This window comes from Emydura macquarii, unplaced genomic scaffold, assembly GCF_026122565.2.
Source record: "Emydura macquarii macquarii isolate MOO-44397 ecotype Brisbane River unplaced genomic scaffold, CSIRO-AGI_Emac_v2 contig_705, whole genome shotgun sequence".
Taxonomy (NCBI): domain Eukaryota; kingdom Metazoa; phylum Chordata; order Testudines; family Chelidae; genus Emydura; species Emydura macquarii.
The window spans coordinates 1,739,977-1,758,921 of record NW_027130842.1 but is presented as its reverse complement, the minus strand read 5'-3'; the positions used below and the strand labels follow the sequence as shown (position 1 = coordinate 1,758,921).

At 40.3% G+C, this 18,945-nt stretch overlaps 1 protein-coding gene across 8 annotated transcripts in view; it reads right to left on the bottom strand.

Moving 5' to 3' along the window:
- MYB (MYB proto-oncogene, transcription factor) overlaps window positions 1–17,383 on the bottom strand; it is a 32,903-nt gene extending 15,520 nt beyond the window's left edge. Inside the window, exons 1-13 of one of the 8 annotated variants that reach the window (XM_067542514.1) lie at window positions 17,346–17,368; window positions 12,855–12,972; window positions 11,284–11,355; window positions 10,490–10,582; window positions 9,815–10,035; window positions 7,815–8,049; window positions 6,786–6,866; window positions 6,278–6,382; window positions 4,737–4,994; window positions 3,328–3,690; window positions 1,596–1,738; window positions 1,071–1,185; window positions 857–982 (exon numbers count right to left, since the gene is read on the bottom strand). In XM_067542514.1, coding sequence (XP_067398615.1) covers window positions 857–982; window positions 1,071–1,185; window positions 1,596–1,738; window positions 3,328–3,690; window positions 4,737–4,994; window positions 6,278–6,382; window positions 6,786–6,866; window positions 7,815–8,049; window positions 9,815–10,035; window positions 10,490–10,582; window positions 11,284–11,355; window positions 12,855–12,972; window positions 17,346–17,368 — 1,953 coding nt within the window. Of the gene's footprint in view, window positions 1–856; window positions 983–1,070; window positions 1,186–1,595; window positions 1,739–3,327; window positions 3,691–4,736; window positions 4,995–6,277; window positions 6,383–6,785; window positions 6,867–7,814; window positions 8,050–9,814; window positions 10,036–10,489; window positions 10,583–11,283; window positions 11,356–12,854; window positions 12,973–17,345 lie in introns of all 8 variants that reach the window. The other 7 variants (XM_067542516.1, XM_067542515.1, XM_067542521.1 and 4 more) reach the window with 7 other exon arrangements.
- Between the last annotated feature and the right edge of the window lie 1,562 nt (window positions 17,384–18,945).

The following is an 18,945-nucleotide window of genomic DNA, read 5'->3' as shown; positions in this document are numbered from 1 at the left end:
TTGAGACCATTGCTCCTTGTTCTGTCATCTGACACCACTGAAAACAGCCTAGCTCCATCCTCCCTGGAACCCCCTTTCAGGTAGTTAAAGGCTGCTATCAAATCTCCCCTCATTCTTCTCTTCTGCAGACTAAATACGCTTAGTTCCCTCAGCCTCTCCTCATAAGTCTTGTGCTCCAGCCCCCTAATCATTTTTGTTGCCCTCCACTGGACTCTCTCCAACTTCTCCACATCCTTTTTATAGTGGGGGGCCCAAAACTGGACACAATACTCCAAATGCGGCCTCACCAATGCCGAATAGAGGGGAATAATCACTTCCCGCAATCTGCTGGCAATGCTCCTACTAATGCAGCCAAATATGCTATTAGCCTTCTTGGCAACCAGGGCACACTGCTGACTCATATCCAGCTTCTTATCCACTGTAACCCCCAGGTCCTTTTCTGCAGAACTGCTGCCTAGTTCATCGGTCCCCAGTCTAGCTGTGTAGTCCCCAGTCTGTAGCTGTGACTTCTAAGTCACTCTGTGTAGTTTGGTCCCCATTAGGTTGTTTTATATATTTCACCAATATTAGAAAAATTAGTCCAAATTTCTGGATAAATTCACCTTTGTAAGATGCAAATAATGCACGTTACAATAGCCTGAATCAACACCCACTGGAATAAACAGAAAGACTCAGAATGAAGTCAGTGGGGGATGACTTGGGTATTAATAACATATTTAGCTCAGGCATGAAGATCCTGGAATTCACATGGAAAAAAAAAAAGAGACACTGCTGCCTGAGTGAAAATAAGTTGATGATCGTTTCACAGCTAACAGTGCTGATTTAGGTTGCCCCATGTAAAAGTTTTATGCCTTGCCTCTTGTTTGATTTTCTTCATTAAAGGGATTCCACTTTCATGTAGCCCAGACACAATTCCAGATTCATCAGACTCTTGTTTGATAACATCCTGCAGGTCTTCTACAAGGTGAGTTGGAGTTTGAGGCTGACAGGGAGAAACATGTATAGGTTACAATCCAGGTAATGGCTTCACACTAATATCAAAGCGACTTTGATCACAATTTCCTTCTTACCAGCATCTTTAAGGGGCCATATTTGATTTCTTGAGCTGCAAGTGCATTTTTGAATGGAGTAGGTGTTCTTGGAGAACTCTCCAATATTGACCTCTTGATGGCTGGAGTTCTGAAACTTTAAAATGAGTGAGAGACAAAATTTGATTATAGAGAATGTGTTTGAGCACCTTTGTTCTGACCCTATAATTCAATGGAAAAGTGACATGGTGTCAAAGACTGATGGATTTTATTAAATATTATCTTGTGATAATGCCATGAGTTCACATTAAGCTATTTTACTTTTGTGAAGAAATCACGTTTTAATAACTGAATGTAAAACAATAATAAATCCAATAAATGGATGAATGTATCATACATGATTGTTTCCCATCAAGTATTTTTCTAAATTAAAGAAAATCCAAATAAAATGCATCAACAAACAAGACTGTAACAAACAAACCAGCATTCTGTGCTGGCTGTGTTCTAACATAGAAAAATAAACTCCTATGAGTCTAAACATACAATATTAAAATAAAAAGGACTTACATATTGTTTTCCTTCTGAGTCTTAAAAGTTTGGTCTCTGTGAAATGGTGTTGTAACAGACACTTTGTGACCACAGAGCGGAGTGGAAGTTAAAGTGGGATTGTCCAAGTCCAGATTTTCATGATTGGCTGAGGTGTTTAAGAACTGCAGTTATGAAAAGAAAAAATAATATGAACACCTAGATGATGAGGTTGCCTTTAAAAGTTAGCTTTGCTGAACAAAAAAAAAAAGAAGAAAAAAATCTTTCTAGGTAATTAACAAAAATGTTTCTATTGACCCAAAATATAATTGTATGTGTGGTTATTAGTGTCTGATACATGGTAAGAGTGTTACCTCATTTCGTTGAGAGAATCATGAAGCAAAAAATCAGCATTTTTAGTGCTGGAAGTATGAACAAAATTACTTTCTGTTGCAATAAGAAGCATTCACCACTAGTCACAGAGCTAAATCCTGAGAACTCCATTGAATTTTTAATCAAAGAAATAGCAAATGACTTCAACAACTATTTGGCTAAGTAAGGCCCAAGTAAAAATGAGTAAGGACTTCAGGAGTTGGCTCGTAAAGTATGGTGGTTAAATTCCATTAAGCTTTAAGTATTAGGCATATTTTTAAATTAGTAAATAAATTGTTTATTACAGGACACTGAACTCCCAATCATCTCTCTGAAAACAGAGTACTCCATTTTCACAACACAAAATGAAAATTATAGCAAGCTACAAATGCACTGAATGTTCTGAAATGTAAGCACTGGACTGATTGAAAAGGAGACAGTTGTATTATTTGTAAGTAAAAATTGTATTATTTATAAAAATTCCGCATTGAGAGGGCATAGACTTAACCTCGTTTTCATCTTAATGTTTATGGTTCTATGAATTTAGTAACATCATTTCTTCTGTGAGTTAAAGTTTTGCCAAAATATATATTACCCAATAAGCCTACTTGCAACAAATTAAAAATATACACATACAAAAATATAGCACGTCAAAATATGCACTTAGCTTGGTCAATAACATATATTTAAATATATCTAAATGCAAATGTAGCAAGAGACCGTTAGATAAATAAAATGCATTTTATAACCTCCCATAAATTATTTTTCTTTCTTTAAGGACTATCAAAAACCATTACCAAGAAATCCACAATCAAAAAAACATGCTGACATGGTGGTACAGCTGTGACACACAGCAACAAATGACAGGAAATCCGAAGTGGAGATCAAAATGACCTTCATATGCAAATTTTCTCCTCGTCCACGTCTTGTCCCACCCCAAGAATCATGAGTTAAGGATGGAGAACTATTATTTAATTTTGGATTTTCTGACTCTTGTCACTTTGTCTCACAACCTGCATGTTATTTAAATAAATAGAGTTTGGGTTTTTCTGGATCAGTGAATCACACTGTAAATGGACAGAGATGGGAAAGTGTTACAACAAACAGATATGTTAAATTCTGGTAGTTGGAGGAATTAAAAGCAAGAGAAAGCAAACAACCATCTTCCCCTTCAAAACCACCAAGAATTAAAGAAACAATAAAAAAAAAGAATCAACAGTTAGCTTGCTGATAATTTCAACTCAGTGGTGAAGACTAACAGCAGTGAGAAGATTCAAACGTGGAGTGAAATCAACAAGTGCAACAGTAATTAGTCATTTGTTCCAAAGGATTAGTTTCTAAATTGTTAACACGCTGGTGACTTTTGAGAATTAGTAACATCTGTGCAGAAGACTTGATCTACCTGCGAGGGAGAGAAGGGTAGGCTTTTGACAGGGGAGCGCTTAGGAGTTGAACTGCTGACGTCAGCAAATATGAAGGAGCTACTGTGGCCACTGGCTAAGTGGCTGTACTGCCCTCTCTTTTTGCGAAGAATGACCAACGGAGCTGTGCTGCATTTTGAGGTAGATAAGGACTTTGGTGAGTCAAGAGAACCCTGACTCAACATGATTTTGCTCAAGTTTGTGTTAGGGTGTCCTTCGGGTCTACACGCATTGACCTCTCTTTGCTGAAGCTGTAAGACTTTGCCTGAGGGAGTTTTGCTAGGCGAAGTGTCTGCTTCTTCAAAGAACTCAAAACTGCTGACATCACCCCATGATGAAGGATCCTGAAACAACGTGGGAGGCACGGAACTATAAGACAGTATATAGTGCCACCTCATGAAAATACAGCACTACGATATGCCAGTAACAACAATAACAAAAAAAGCCCTTCCCAATTTAATTTAGCTTGACCCTAGTTTTTTGAGTAATATTATAAACACTTACTCATGTTTTTAATATATACACTGAATATATTAAACTGAATGTTATTCCATTGGTGCTGGAAACCAAATTCCTGGAAGTAACAATGAGTCAAGTAATGTCCTACCAATATTATCTGCATCAATGTGGAGATAGCAACTTGTATTATGGAAAAATGTGTTAATCACTCTCCAACTAAGCTCATCCTCTTTCTAATCAGCATGCTTGCAACTACATGCGGAATGGGATGTAGCAAAGTTTGAGATGTGCACCCTAGTTGTTATAAATTAGGATGACACCTAACAACTCATTTCAATGCAATACCTTTATTACAACTGACATACCGAAAAATCACAGTGAACAATGGCTAATGTTAAATGCAGTAAGACACTCAGTATTAAATTAAGGTTTCCAATTCTTTAAATATGCCATGCAAGCTTGTTAAACCTTGAAAAGAGGCATCTATTGATGCTATGTCCCACAGCAGGGAAGAATTTCAGAAAAGCATATAGAAGTGTGCACAATCACACATAAGCCTACCTGTCTCTTTTGTCAGAAATGAAAATCACTTATACCATTAAGCTGGTTTTGTTATATCTACTATGATTTCATTTTAAGAGATAGTGTATTATAAAAAGTTTGTTTAAACTACTGAATTTTGCAGTTTGCCAAAAAGTACTCCTCCCACACACACAAAGGGGGAAAAAGAAAGAAAGAAAACTACATATTATATAAGATTAAATCACTCTTTGGGACTTGATACAAACCACCACGTATTATTTTTAAAATCAGTTTCAAATCTTGCAAGTACGTTATTCAGAAAATAGAAATAAATAGAGGGAGCTCACAGCTACACTACCCTTCCACCCAGACTACACAAAAATTCACCTGAAGTGACCGTTCTACTTACGGAATCTATTAACTGCAGTGTTTCTGCAAATTCTAAGAGATTCTTAACATTATCCAGGATGTTGCTCTGATGAACGATCATGCACCTTGCAGGGGATGCGCTTTCTTCAGGTAAGCAACCATGATCCACTGGCGGAGATGGAGTACAGTGGTGATGCTCCCCCAAACAGGAAACAGGTGCGCTGTCGCCACTAGTTCTGGTATTGTCAGCAATTGTGGTGCTGTGCCAGCCTGGGTAGCTTGATGTGTGGTTCTGTGTCTAAGGGAAGAAGAAAAAAAAAAAGGAGGGAAAAAAGGCAGAAGGAACTTAGCAATGAAATTGCACAAGGTGTCAGATGCTGCTGGAGGAAAGATAAAAGTAGTTGCATCATCTAAAAACTTATGCCTATGAAACAATTGTCAAGATGTTTCCTTTCATCAGTGCAAGACCTTGTAATGGTAAATTTTTATTTGTTATCTTGAAAGTACCTCATTATTTAATTCCCGTACTAAGTATCATGGGCATATATATTGTATATCCAATAAATTCATACTACTATGTTACTGCAAAAGTCCATAAAGAGTCTACAAGTCCTTTGTTGTGTGAAGCAAGAATTGGCAGGAATTCCCTGCTTACCACTCAGCCCAGTAAGAGGCTAAAGGATTTAAGAGTTAGAGTTGCTTTTGTTTGCACATCTCATCTTCTTCTATCCCTGTCTAACGCTACAGCTTACACCAATGCAATGAAGAGGCTGTCAAATCAACGTGGTTAGGAAAGCAGAAGAGCAAATTAACAGAAGTTTCTTTCCAGTGTGATCATGCAACAGAAGAAATTGCAAAACATTAACTAAAAGTTAAAAGCAGCCAAACTAACATATCATGCACACAATCGTTTTATTATTAACCAGAAAAAATTACTCATAAAAGTATCGGCTGGCTATCACTTATCTTCTAGGATGATTTTGGTTTATTTGCTTTAACTATATTAATACATAGCATAAGCTACTTAGCTATTTTACCACCTACACATGACAAAATGTGAGAATTCAGTAATAGCCAGCACTGGTTGCACACATGCAGCTAAAGGATCTAACATTATTCACAGAAAAGTATCGAACATGCACCAAGTCTGAAGTTTACAAAGTACTTAATATACAGCTGAAGTAAGGAATGCAACAGAGAGGAAAAAATCTAATGAACAGGCACTACATTTTCATTACATGAATCATTGCACACTTTCGGAAACACAACCCCAGCAATAGCAGATCTGGTGGGATTTACTCTGTTAACTTAAGTGTTACCATCCTGGTGGCAAAATACAGAGCCCAATCCTGCTCCCACTGACTTTGTAAAAATAAAAATACCTGCAAATTGTTTAGTACCTTAATGCAAACGCATTTACAAAGCAAATGCATATTAAATATGTGCTATGTTTCATTCTTTTAAAATGGAAATATAGAGCCCTAATTAGTGTCATAGGCAGAGGGGGAGTAAGAAGGTAAAAAGACAAGCACTGGGGTAAAGCTGCTATCCCTCCATCCAAGCACACAGTGACAGTCTTACTGGTAATGCCTGCTGCCCTTTCAGTTCATTCTCAGTCGACATTAGTAGCAACTCTAATTCCTTTATTCGTTTTTCTTTCTCAGGGTCTTCATCATTATAGTGTCTCTGAAATTAAGAGTTAAGGGAAAAGAAAAGATAAAGGTCTGATTGGATGCTGCAACTAAAATGCTTATGGCTTGCCGTCCTGTGGTATCACAGACAAATTAGCCTCAGAGGGTAAAACAAATGTCAGTCATGTTTTCCACTGTAAAAATCCCTACTGAATTTTCAAAACAGACATTGAAATTGAAAAAGTGAAAGATATCATACTAAATGTCATCTAATGTGTTTCAAATTTACCTCAAAATAACTGATTATTAGCTGTGTCAGAACTCCCACCTCTTCCCCATTTTCTCTCTCCATCACTCAGTATGTTAAAAATGTTTTTTCACGGTAAGAAGTTTGCATTTTAACTTGCATATCAAATGTTTAACAAATTGACTCTTGAAATGATCTTTAAACTATCTACCTGAATAGCTGCAGCAGCTGGCTGAGGGACATTGACAATATTTACATGCAGTGCTACTGGATATGGGATTTGACCAGGGACCTAGGCCAAAACACAAAAGACACTCACAGTTATAACTTATTAATGCCATTATGCGAGCTATCCTGCAGTGTGTGTTTGGGTTAAACTCAAGCACTACTCCTGCATCTTAAACATTTAAAATCCATAAAACCACTGTCTTCTAACTTGCAAGAAAACTGAGCAGTTTTTATAAGTAAATATGACACTAAGCACCAAAGGAGGAAAGAAGTTCAAATAAGAGGCACCCATCAGTTCAGAGAGTGGATGAACAAATCAAAGAAAGTTATGTTTGTTAAATTTTTCTAAACTGAAGTGCAAATGTGAAATACATATATTTTATTACAATCTAAAACCTCACTGCAATCTAAAACCCATACACAATTCTTTAAAGGTAGCGATCATTTTCATATTAGTTATTAGCATAAAAGGAATTGAATTAAAAACAGTAATCATTAACTTGTTCATCAATAAGTACTCAAACAGAAGAAATATTGAAGTAAATGGGAGAGTCACATAAAAAGGGACTGCAGAATCAGGTCCAAATATAGTTGAATTTCAACTAGTGCAATACTCACCATCATAAGAAATGATATTTCATATGCATTATGGCTGGTTAGTTTGTTTTAAAAATTAAGATATTAGAATGCTGTAGCACAAGGGAAAGCAGATTTATCTATATATTTTAGGGTTATGCATGCCCATCCCTGTATTATAGGATACTCCAGTTCAGCAAAGCACTTACTTAACTTTATGCATATGAAGTCCCATTGACTTCAGTGGGACATAAGCACATTCTTAAGGTTAAGCACATGTGGAATCGGAGCCTGAGTATCTAAGATCAACATTCCTTATTTGCTCCCATTCCTCCATCCAATAAAGCAATAACAAAAACATCACTCTTCATCCATTTCAATGTAGATAAATTAATCACAGATTTACATATTTAGCAAAAAGTTTTCAGCAGCTTACATTTTGTGGCTCAGAGATGTGGTAATAGGAGTAGTCATTATTAACTGGGGGTTGGGAGGCTGCTGGAAGCTGTGCAGAAGGTGGAGTGTGAGCAAAGCCCATTAAGTGATTGTTTTTCTGAAAACTTGCGGCTAATGATGACTGATTGGCTTTGGAAGACTCCTGAAGATAACCTTCCTGTTCAACCTTTCGACGCATTGTAGAATTCCAGTGGTTCTTGATAGCATTATCAGTTCTACAAGGAATACATACACAAAGAGTTTTTCAAATAGAACATTCAATTCAAATTAAGTGAATGAAGTAAAGCTCTGTGTGGCTCAAAAACTTGTCTCTCTCACCAACAGAAGTTTGTCCAATAAAAGGTATTACCTCACCGACCTTGTCTCTCTAATTCAAATTACAGTTAATTGATAGGAAACTGTTGTTAGCATAGAGCATTTCTAGGAGTCCTCAATAAATTTGTTACAATTCAATGGTGTATGTCACACAGAAAGGTGTTCTGTCCTCTTCCCACTAGCCTATACTACTTAAGGACAGACTTTTAACAATTCCATTGACAAAATACAGATCAGTTCTCTCAGGTCATTGCACTCTGAAATCATCTATGAGGGGGAATTTTCACCATAAGAATGTATGGGATAAGACTCATGGATCTCTGCTATGAATAGGATTTATGGACCCAGTTCTGGCATTTTTTTTCAGTTATATCTTACTGTGAGAAATTAATCACATGAGGTCTACCTCATCCCCACTAGGTGAAGCAACTGGCATGTGGAGCAAAACCCATCTTCCAGGTTGCCTGATGCACCATCATTTTTTTTGAAGCAGTAACATTCCAATGGAATTTTGCTGCATTCTATTACTGCAAAAAGAAAATGCAGGAACCAGCAGAGAAAATTTTCTAATGGGGCAACCTGGATAGTGATTACGATATATTGAACAGTTATTAGGGAAACAGTTGTTTATTTCAGAAAACAAACTGTTTCAAATATTCAATTGTGTGATTAGACAAAAGCTATGAAAACCATATTATTAAAATCAGGGTTTGGGGTACACCCAAATAACTCCTCTATCTGAAAGCCTTTACTTCATTACCACCCAGTGTTATTAACTGTGGTGTCTGTGATACAGGGAAGGCTGTAGTGAGATTGTAATGCTCTCCAAATGACAAGCCTATTTGTGGTTCTTCCCTCCAGCCAAAAGAGCCCATTACACTTGGGTCTTGAAGATGTTTTACCAACTATTGGAACCTAGAGGGGAAAAAACGTTGCTCATTTACTCTGGACATTGGACGGCACTTTGCATTTGGGCACTTTCACTGTTACCCCTGCAAAGTCAGTAGGGCCGGAACCTTGCACACTTACAGATGAGTACTACTGATGCCAACAGAACAGCTCACATGAATTGTACATATGGGTTTTCAGTACTGGAGTTTTAGTTAATCCGTTTCCCTTAGTCTGTATGTGAATCATTCACATAGCAATAGAGAAGAGAAAAACACTTTAAAATATGGGGAAAATATTAATGTAAAACCATCAAAACTGTCTGGGGACACAGGGGCAGATGTAGCTTGTGAAACAACTTTTAACTGATTGTTAAAAATATCGACTGGATTTCAAGTTGACTTTGTCCCCTAAGTTGAATGTAAACTTTTTTTCATTTATAGTGTCTGCTCTTGCACCATTAAGTCAATGGGAGTTTTGACAAGTACTCTGGTGCAAACAAGACTAGACCCACACTTAGAAAAACCCTGATGATTTACTTTGGTAATTTTCTTTATCCAGTGGTAAATACTTTTAAAATATTTATTTCTCCATATACCTTCTCCCATTTAGGTCAATGGCAAAAACACACATTGACTTCACTGGCACTAGGATTTGGCTCAAAGCATTTTGGTTTATAACATGCAATTCTTTCAGCATATTAAGAAGACATCTGAAACAGACTGCTCAGACCCAAAGCTTTCTCTTCCCTATTTAAGAGCTACTATATGTCATTACCGTCCAGGCAGCAACTTTGCAATTTCTGCCCATCTGTTTCCCAGCCTCTTGTGTGCCTGGTAAATAATTCTATCTTCTTCTTCAGTCCAGGAGGTTTTCTTTACTTCTGGATTCAAATGGTTGTGCCACCTCTCCCTGCACTGTTTTCCAATCCTCCCCTTCAGATGCTTGGCAATAACAGACCAGCGCTTTGGGCCGTATTTTTGCACAAGTTCTATCACCTTCAAAAAAACATACAAGAACCGGCCATGCTTTAGTGTTACATAATGAATCAGTGCAATCATTCTGTGATGCTGCAATATTTTCAATGAAGTTTCTCAAAACCGCGGTAGTAGAACCTATATGTAGGCACTGCTTCATATTTTCTATTTATATATTTAACTGAAAGGAAAAAGGCTTTGGTAATATCAAAGGCATTTCTACCATACATTAAAACTTGCAGTGTTATAAGTATTAATTACTTAATTTGTGTAAAGCACTTTGAAACTGTACCAGGAAGCACTACATAAATGCTAAATATTGATATTATTTGGACCAGTCTTCACATCCTTCCTCGGGCAGTACTCCCACTGAAATCATTAAAGTCTATATGAGTTTTATTCAAGTTCTGACTGCCGTATTCGGCCTATCATTAAATATTATTTAAAATATGAGACTGAAAGGAAAGTTGATTACCCGCTGATCCTCTTCTTTAGTCCATGGACCTTTGATAAGTTCAGGGTTTAGTACTTTCTGCCATCGATGCTGGCACTGCACATCTGTCCGATTCTAATTGCACATAAAATATACAAATTAATCACATCTCAAATAAGATGAAAGTATTGCAATATTTCTTTCTGGGTGCACTTGCTCCCCAACCAGACCCTCTACGTATCTCATTGCCAATTAATATAATAAACTTATATGGCAATGACTGAGACAAGACTGAAATGAGGGTCCTCAGCAGTCAATGGCTGGTAAGCACTCTGCACACTTAACTAGAGAAACATATTTTCCATAATTGTCACTGTATCATGGTAACTAAACAAATGTATCCTTTAACATCTATTAACATAACAGTTGTTCTTTAAAAAATATCTTTACCAGTAGTGTTTGAACAACACTAAAAGATCACAAAAGAGATCTCATATTTTATAAACACTATTTACTATTGATCAAAGATAGGGTTTTTTTCTCTTTGTTTCACTGACATCTCAACCATCTGCTTTAGAAAAAATCTCCAAAAAAGTCTTTTTACATTTCCCCACCTCCAACTGAGTACTGAAAGAAATAAAATTGAACATAAAAGTTAAGATATTCAAGAAGGCATCCTACTGTACCATAGCTGCATTTCTTAAGTTCCCATTTGTGCGGGGCTTTATATCTATGAAAATGTAGTTAAGAAATAACCTCTCCCCCTTCCTTTACTTGAAAATGGGTGATAAAGGTTGTCATCTCCACGAATGAAAACAGAAACAATACCCACTTACAGGAAGGAAATTGGCAATAACTTTCCAGTCTTCTGTACCATTCTGTTCCACGAGTTTCTTTAGTTTTTCATCCTGGGTCATAAAGAAAACATCATCAATGCTACAAACACCTACTGCTGCAACTAAAATATACCAGTCACACTAAGATAAAAAAAGAAAATACTCCATGTTGCTGAATTCTGACGGATCCACTTCTTTGGAAGAAGGAAAGTCTCCGGCCTGATTATGCTTTTTTCTTTCCAAATACATCTCCTCATTCAGCAGATATTTTTTCTTTGGTTATGAACAGGAACTTAAATATGTCATAGAGAAAAATAATATATTTTCTGAGCTTCTGGACTATGCAAATTATGCTGATCTGCATTTGACCAGCCAAGGCAACTTAAATTATTATTTTTGGGCTGGGATTTTCAAATAAGTCTAAAGGAGCCAAAGGTCCAATGCCCATTGAAATTCAATAGGATTCAGGTGCCATACTTTAAAGATTTTAAGGGCAATGTTAATCACGATACTGCATAAGATTCTATACTGAATGCATAATATAAGTAATGTGCCATATTTACTACTGGTGTAAATGGGCAAAACTCCTAAATGGGTGAAGCTCCATTTATTTCAAAGGAGTTTTGCCTGTTTACATCAGCAGAGAATTTGGCCCAGTATCTTTAAAGAAAAGTCCAGTAATGTAGGCCCTAAAGACAAAAAATAGTTCATTCACACATCAGGAAGGACAAAGATACTGTAATAGCAATTCAAGCTTTTAAAAAGCCTTAAATGAAGTGACCTGCTAATGTTTATATATCAACATGGTATTGGTGTTGAACACGCCCAAATATAATTCAAATAACTGGATTAGCACATTTTACAGAAAAATTAAACTACTGTAAATTACCATGGATTATCCGTACCTGTAAATGAATTTTTGATACTGTAATTTACATCGAAAATAAACACAAGAGCAGCATGACTAAAAGTTACCAAAGCATACTCCTATATTTAGTCTTTTAGAAGGGGAACACATATTTAATGATGGCTTTTGGTGCTGAACAGATGTTTTTTCCAGATTTGAATTATTGCTCCTTAGAATCACAACTCCATTATTAAAGCACAAACTTCAGATGACCCACTTATTCGTAATAAGAGGAGTGCAGAAGTTTGCATCACAGTTGTTTGCTGCTGTTAAGATACTCAACAGACGTCATTTCTCACATAGCAACCATTTTCAAACAAAAAGGGCCAGTACTAACTATCAAACATTCTACAGGTAACTTTAAAATTGTCATACCCTATCATTTTAATGCAGTAGTTTGAACACCTGTACTATATATCAGTCTTCCTTGAGTCAAAAATCAGTGTTTAGACATTTTAAAGAAAATTAGACATTAGCTAATTAATTAAAAAACAATAGCCCTCAAAGTTACATCTAATTATGTATACAGCCAAATTATGCCCTCATACATATGCATAAGCTTCACACTGAAGTTGGTATCTAACGAAATCTGCATCTGAGAGAAGAATTTGACCCATTTTCTCTCTCTTTTTAACCAAAATGTAGTAAGTGAACCTTTATTTACCTCTTCACGGGTCCACCTGGTTTTTCCTAAATGACGTTTTCCAGCCTTAGGAAGCAGACCATCGTAGTCATGATCATACATCTCAACATCTTCATCATCTTCATCACTACTATATATACTACAAAAAGAAACACGAGGCAACACAGAGTGGAACATGAAGACTTAAGTTAGTGAATTACAAAATATATGAAAAACAACAATATTTACAAAGGTTATACAGATAAAAGTTTGAAAACTTGCACAACAAGATTTTGTTCTGCATTCTGTTCTACTATTGTGAACTGGTTCTGCTGTTTTTGGTATCCACAGATACAAGCAAAGGGCTGGCAACCTTCTTATTACTGTGCATGTTTAGACCTGCTCGTACTGTTAGATCAGTGGCAACTACACATTTGGCAACCTTTCAACCAATGAAAGTTTCAAATTCAAATACACTGTTTGGGACAATAAAGAGAACAAGAGGCTATGTTCCAGTGTATACACAAATTCTTTAACTTGTGCCATACATTTTGAGGAATGCTTAATGTTTTCCCATATTTGATAAAGTAGCTGGTTTTACAATTCCCAAATAGTATTTTATGTACAAATATAAAAACAGTAAAATTGTAAAATTATTCAATCATATACTTAAGTCACCATTTTGGGATTAGAAGACCAAAAATATTGAAGGGCACAGGTTTTTCAAAACTAATTAAAATGAAGGCCATCAAGTGATCCACACTATTTTGTAAATAAACTCTTATCAAATATGTCACAGTTCATGGTCAAGTATAGACAAAGCTGAGGGCAAGTACAATATAAGATCTACATAGTAACCACATGAATGATCAAGCTTTTTTATATGAGTATTTTGCTAATTTTATATTTTTACTATCTCTATCCCATTTCTAAATACCTCATACTGTTTTTGAAATACTCTAGTACTCACCTAATTCATGACTAAGGGATTTCCCCAGAGGCTATCTATGGGTAAAAAAGACTCTATTACTGTTTTCACAATCAGACTTACTCTATCCCGCTAGCTAAAATTAAAATGTTTTGCAACAGTTGGGTAATGTTTTATTTCCAACTTTAAGATATAAACATCACTTTTGAAACTTCAGCAAAGGGATGACATCTATAGTACTACAGAAAAGACAATGTAATATTTGACTAATAATCATGATATAGAGAAAAAAATTTAAATACAATTTTAAAAACCATTTTTTGATAAACAACCTTATTAAAAAAATCCACACTAATAACACTTAAATTAAGGATCAGATACAATTCCTCTTGTGAACCTTATTTTTCAGGGGTTGGGTTTTGTTTTTTTGCATTAAGCTGAAGTTCAGTGTACAGGTTGCTAGTCAAGATGCAAGTGCCACCAAAATTCAAGCAATGAGAAAGCTTAAAAGAAAGTATGTTAGGTTAAAATAACATTGTCTTCAGCCTTGTCCTCTGACACATGTTGCGTATCAAGGAAAAATGACTATTTAAGAGCTTTTTCAGCATCTGCAGTGATGCATGTGGCCTATTTGAGAGACAGTCCCAGTTGGCTAACAAACCGACAAAACAAATCCACTAATTCCGTTCTTAATTCACTACCACTGTGCCTAGGTAGGGTGGCACATGTGACTAGATAGTTCACTCATTAAGACTTGTGGACTATTTAGGCATAGCTAGTGACTTAGGGTTCAACTTTGCAACTCAAGAGAGTAGTCCTTATTCACAGCAGTAGTCCCAGTGACTACAAACAGAATTACTTTCATGAGTAAGGATTGCAGGGTCCTATTTGTATGAACAAAATGACATCCTTAACTCAACTTCTTTGCTTTTATTTAAAGTTAGATTTTCTTTTCTAAGTGACACATGGAGACAGCTGTGTGACTACTACAGATGTTAAAGGAAGTTTTGTAGCTAAATATCCATGTATCATTTTGAAAATTGGTGTCACTGATACTGAAAGTACCAAGTAAATACCCGGTACAACCAGCAGGGTGACAGCTCCAGTACTGCCACATGTTCCAGGTACATCAGTGGAACATGCCATAACTGAAACTGGAGTAGAAGATTAGTGATTAAAAGGTTAATATTATTTTAATGTAATGCTTGTAATCTAAATTATTTTGTTACCTTGGAAGGATCTTATTGTGGCACTGGAGAATGAGTAACTTCCACTCTGTGTCTCCTGTGGCAGGAGAGCAGGTGTGTGTGTGTGTGTGTGTGTGTGTGTGTATTTGTGTGTTTTTTCTCCAGGCTGATCTTACACCATGTGTAGCAAATTTGGTTTCTAGCATATGCCTGGAACATTTTTTTTTAAATATCTGCCCGAACAAAATCTGGCCCCAACAACAAATGTACTTGCTAATCACCGGTGAAGTGGACTAAATGAAAGGGTTAATGATGCCCCACATGCCAGTGCATTTGTCAGTGCCGTTTAAATACAAATATGAATGCTACATTTTTGTCAAGGAAACAAAATTGTGCAATGATAAAAAAAAGGGGAGGGGGGGGAGAGGAAATGACTTGCTGCTGCTACTGTGATTGAAGAAACCGGGCACAAACAACCGAGGGGAATCCACTTTCGTTGTTTTGACTAATCCACCTTGCCGATTTCTCCTTGCAGAGCCCTGCACGGAGCTGCTTAGATTATGCAGGCTAGAGAGTTTCCCGTTTCTCCCCAGTACATCCCCTTCGCAGCAAGAGGTAAAGTATCTGCCGCTCCGCCGCCCTCTGCGAACCTGACCCCACCAACTCTGGCTGGGAAGGACCGTTCTGAACGCGGCCCAGCTCAGCAGCTGCTCCACTTTCCTCCCGTCTCTGCCGCTCATTCAGTTCCTGTAAAGAGCAACTGACCCTTTCGTTTTGCAGGCCTGGCTCCCCTTCCACCTCTCCTGACACGCTCATTCCGCCACGCTGCAAAGGCAAAATAAAATACCCCCGACTTCCCCCCCCCCCACCACCACCACCACCACCTCCCATCTAGCCCCAAGAGGGAGGCGCGCCCGCGAGGCGGAGACACATGCAGCGCACGCTGTGTCCTCTCTCGCTCTCTGGGTCTGGAGGGGCAGGATGAGTAATTCGCAGCCCGTCCAAGGAACACACTCCCTCGCTCGTCTCTCACACTCAAGTCACACAGACCAGTTTGCACCGCACCACCTCCTAGATGTCTCACACTGGGCGAGTGAAGCCTTTTTTTTTTTTTTTAAAGCCAGCGATCGGAAAACTGCGCGGGGGGAGGGGGGGAGGCGGGGCGGTAGGATTTGGTTTTCTGTCCCAAACCAAGCAAAGGGGGGGGGGGGCACCCGAGAGGGTGCTGGAGAGAAAGGAGAAAGAAACTCTCCACGTGTCCGGCCGCCTGTCCGGAGATAATTGGAAAACAATCCTCCTGCACTGAGTCTGTCTGTAACAGCAGCAACCACGAGGCGCTCCTCGCCCTTCCAGTTCGCACTGCAGCACGCCACCCCCCACCCAGAGGGAAGGGAGCAGCAGCAATCGGTCAGCCCCAGCTCCCCCTCGCCACCCACCTCCTCCCCCCCTTGCCGCGAGCCGTATGCCCAAGAGGAGGAAAACAGCCACCTGACAGCTCCTGCCAAACGCCCCTCTCTCCCTACCCCACCCCACCCCACCCCACCCCACCCTCTCCTGCCAAAGTCTAAGTTGCTCTCACCGCGCTGAGAAGCTTGCTCGGGCTCCGACATGTGCAGAGCGGCGTGTGCATTAAAAATAAAAGCCTTGCAGGGCGTAATTATAACCGAGAGGGGAGTGGGGCAGAGCCGGAGTAATTAAAAGAAAGGCTCTGCAACTGCAACTGTACAAAAAAAAAAAAAAAGAAAAAAAAAAAAGGGGGGGGGGGGGGGGGGGATTGCTCCCTTCCCATCGCCTCCTTTCACGCCGCCTGTCTGCCACCCACCTGACATCCCACCTCCACAAAGAATGAATGAAACGGGAATCAATGAACTACCTGCAGCCACTAAACACGTCCGACATTTTTGGGCTCCCATCTGCCATCTGCTCCGCTCCTCCAGCCCGAACAGGTCGCGGAGCAGCCCGGCACTGATCACTGCAGGCAACAAGTCCAAGTGGGAATCCTCTGCCCGTTACTATGATGATTATTTTGTTTGTTTGTTTGTTTCTAATTTGCAGCCACGCGCGCCATGCCTGGCCCTGGGAGAGTTCTGTCTGAGCAACTTGCAAGATGCACTGCAAATTGCAATCTTCCCAACACCCTGAGGCTTTTGGGGAGTGGGGCGGCGAAGTGGGGACTGTAGCGAGGGGAACGGGGGGTGGGGGAGGGTTGCTAACCCGCTATTCATTTGGTCTTGCAGGGTCCGTTTAGGTTTCCCTTTCCCCTTCCCTGTGCACAGTCTGACAGGCGTGGGGAGGCTCTGGCAAAGCACTCCTGCACAAACTCAAAAGTAGAAATACTCATCCAAATCGCTCTACCCCGTGGGCTATTACTCACTCACACACACACACACACATGCTTCCCTGCTGCAAAGAGTTTACCTGTGCCTGGGTCTCCTGGCCATCCTGGGACTAGCCACTGGGGGAGGAAAAGGGGACCGGTGCTGGTGGCTGAAGTGCTTTGCTTTCTGTGCGGCTTAAAAGTGCTCCACCGCCGCACAGTGAAGTTTTCAGGAGCAGCAGCAGCAGCAGCAGGAGGAGGAGGAGGAGGAGGAGGAAACAGGTTGAGATTAAAGAGTATACTCTGTAAACAGAGATGCCATCAAACAAAGGGCTTTTTTGGACACTCCCCCTCCCGCCAAATCTGGCGCCCCTGCAGTGCGCAAGCGCGTCGCCGACACAGGAGGTTCCTTCCAGCGCCAGCCTCGGCCGCTGGCTGGGCTGGGATTGCCTGGCCCGTGTGTGGCTCCCGCGGCTGGCCCAGGGAGCCGCTTCCAGCTCAGTCGCCGCCTCCCCCTCCTCTGCCTGGCCAGGAGCCCGCGCGGCGGCCAGGAGCAGCGCGAGGAACCGGGGCAAAGGAGGGAGGGCGGCCGCAGGAGAGGCGCCTTTTGCTGCACAATCCCCGCTCAGCAGCATCAGGTCCCCATGACTCTCCCGGCCCCCCCCCCCCTCTCCTACCACCCAAATCGGCCCTGGGCAGCACAGCTCAGACTGGGGCCGCTCTCAGCCCCGCGCTAGTTCTCGCTGCCCGGGAGGGGAGACTCGCCCCATTTGGTGCTGGTGGTGCGCCAGATCTGTGGTGATTAAACCGTCCCCTCCTCACCCCCAGGGGAGGGAGGACTTGAGCGGGGCAGCCTCACACAGACCTAATGGTGGGGCATGCCCCTCATCCAGATGGGGCACAGCCTGAGAGCAGTCCCCTCTGGCGTGCGTCGCTGGGGGCATGGGCTTGGAGTGTTTGGGGTGCGGGGGGGGGGGGGTCCTGCTTCTACGAGCTTGTGCCCTATGTGTGGAGGGCGTGCGGGAGGTGACTGAATCTCCCGTGGGTCTGGATCTGCTGCCTGAGTGGTGGTGTGGGTAGGACTGGCTGAGTGAGCTGTGCTCTGTGTGTGTGTTGATGGAGAGTGATACATGTGTGTGTCTGGTGCGTGGCTGTCTCTGGGTTACTCTGAGTAGTGTGTGTGTGTGTGTTTCAGTGGGAGGGGGAAATGCCCCCAGCACAAAGTGCACCTGTTTTTTTGTTTGTTTAGTTTCCTCTGGTTCGGCAGAGTTTACATTAAACAACCAAAACGAAGAGAGTGAAGCCCAGTAGTTTGTAAGGGACTAATCATTGTTTGGGTTTGTGTTGCTGCTGGGGTGGGAGGCTGACTTTTGCTGGAGTCTGTCATGCAGTCCCACTGAGGATTTTTCCTGTGGTTCCTCTTGCTGCTGCCCGGGCTTGGACTCTGCCTGTTGCTACAGCTTGCCCTTGTCCTTTTAGCAGAGGTGGTGGGTGTCCGATGAGCTCCAGAAAACTTTTTTTTTAAATACATAAATGAGTCACAATTTGAAAATGGTGAAACATGCAAAGTTCCCAGGCTACTCTGCAAGTTACAACTCAGACACCTGTGGTGTTCCTTGGTATATGGCCCCTTCCACCAAAGGCTTAGTTTATGAATGAACGTTTCTTACCTTCATTCTGTCAGGGAGACAATGGAGCCAA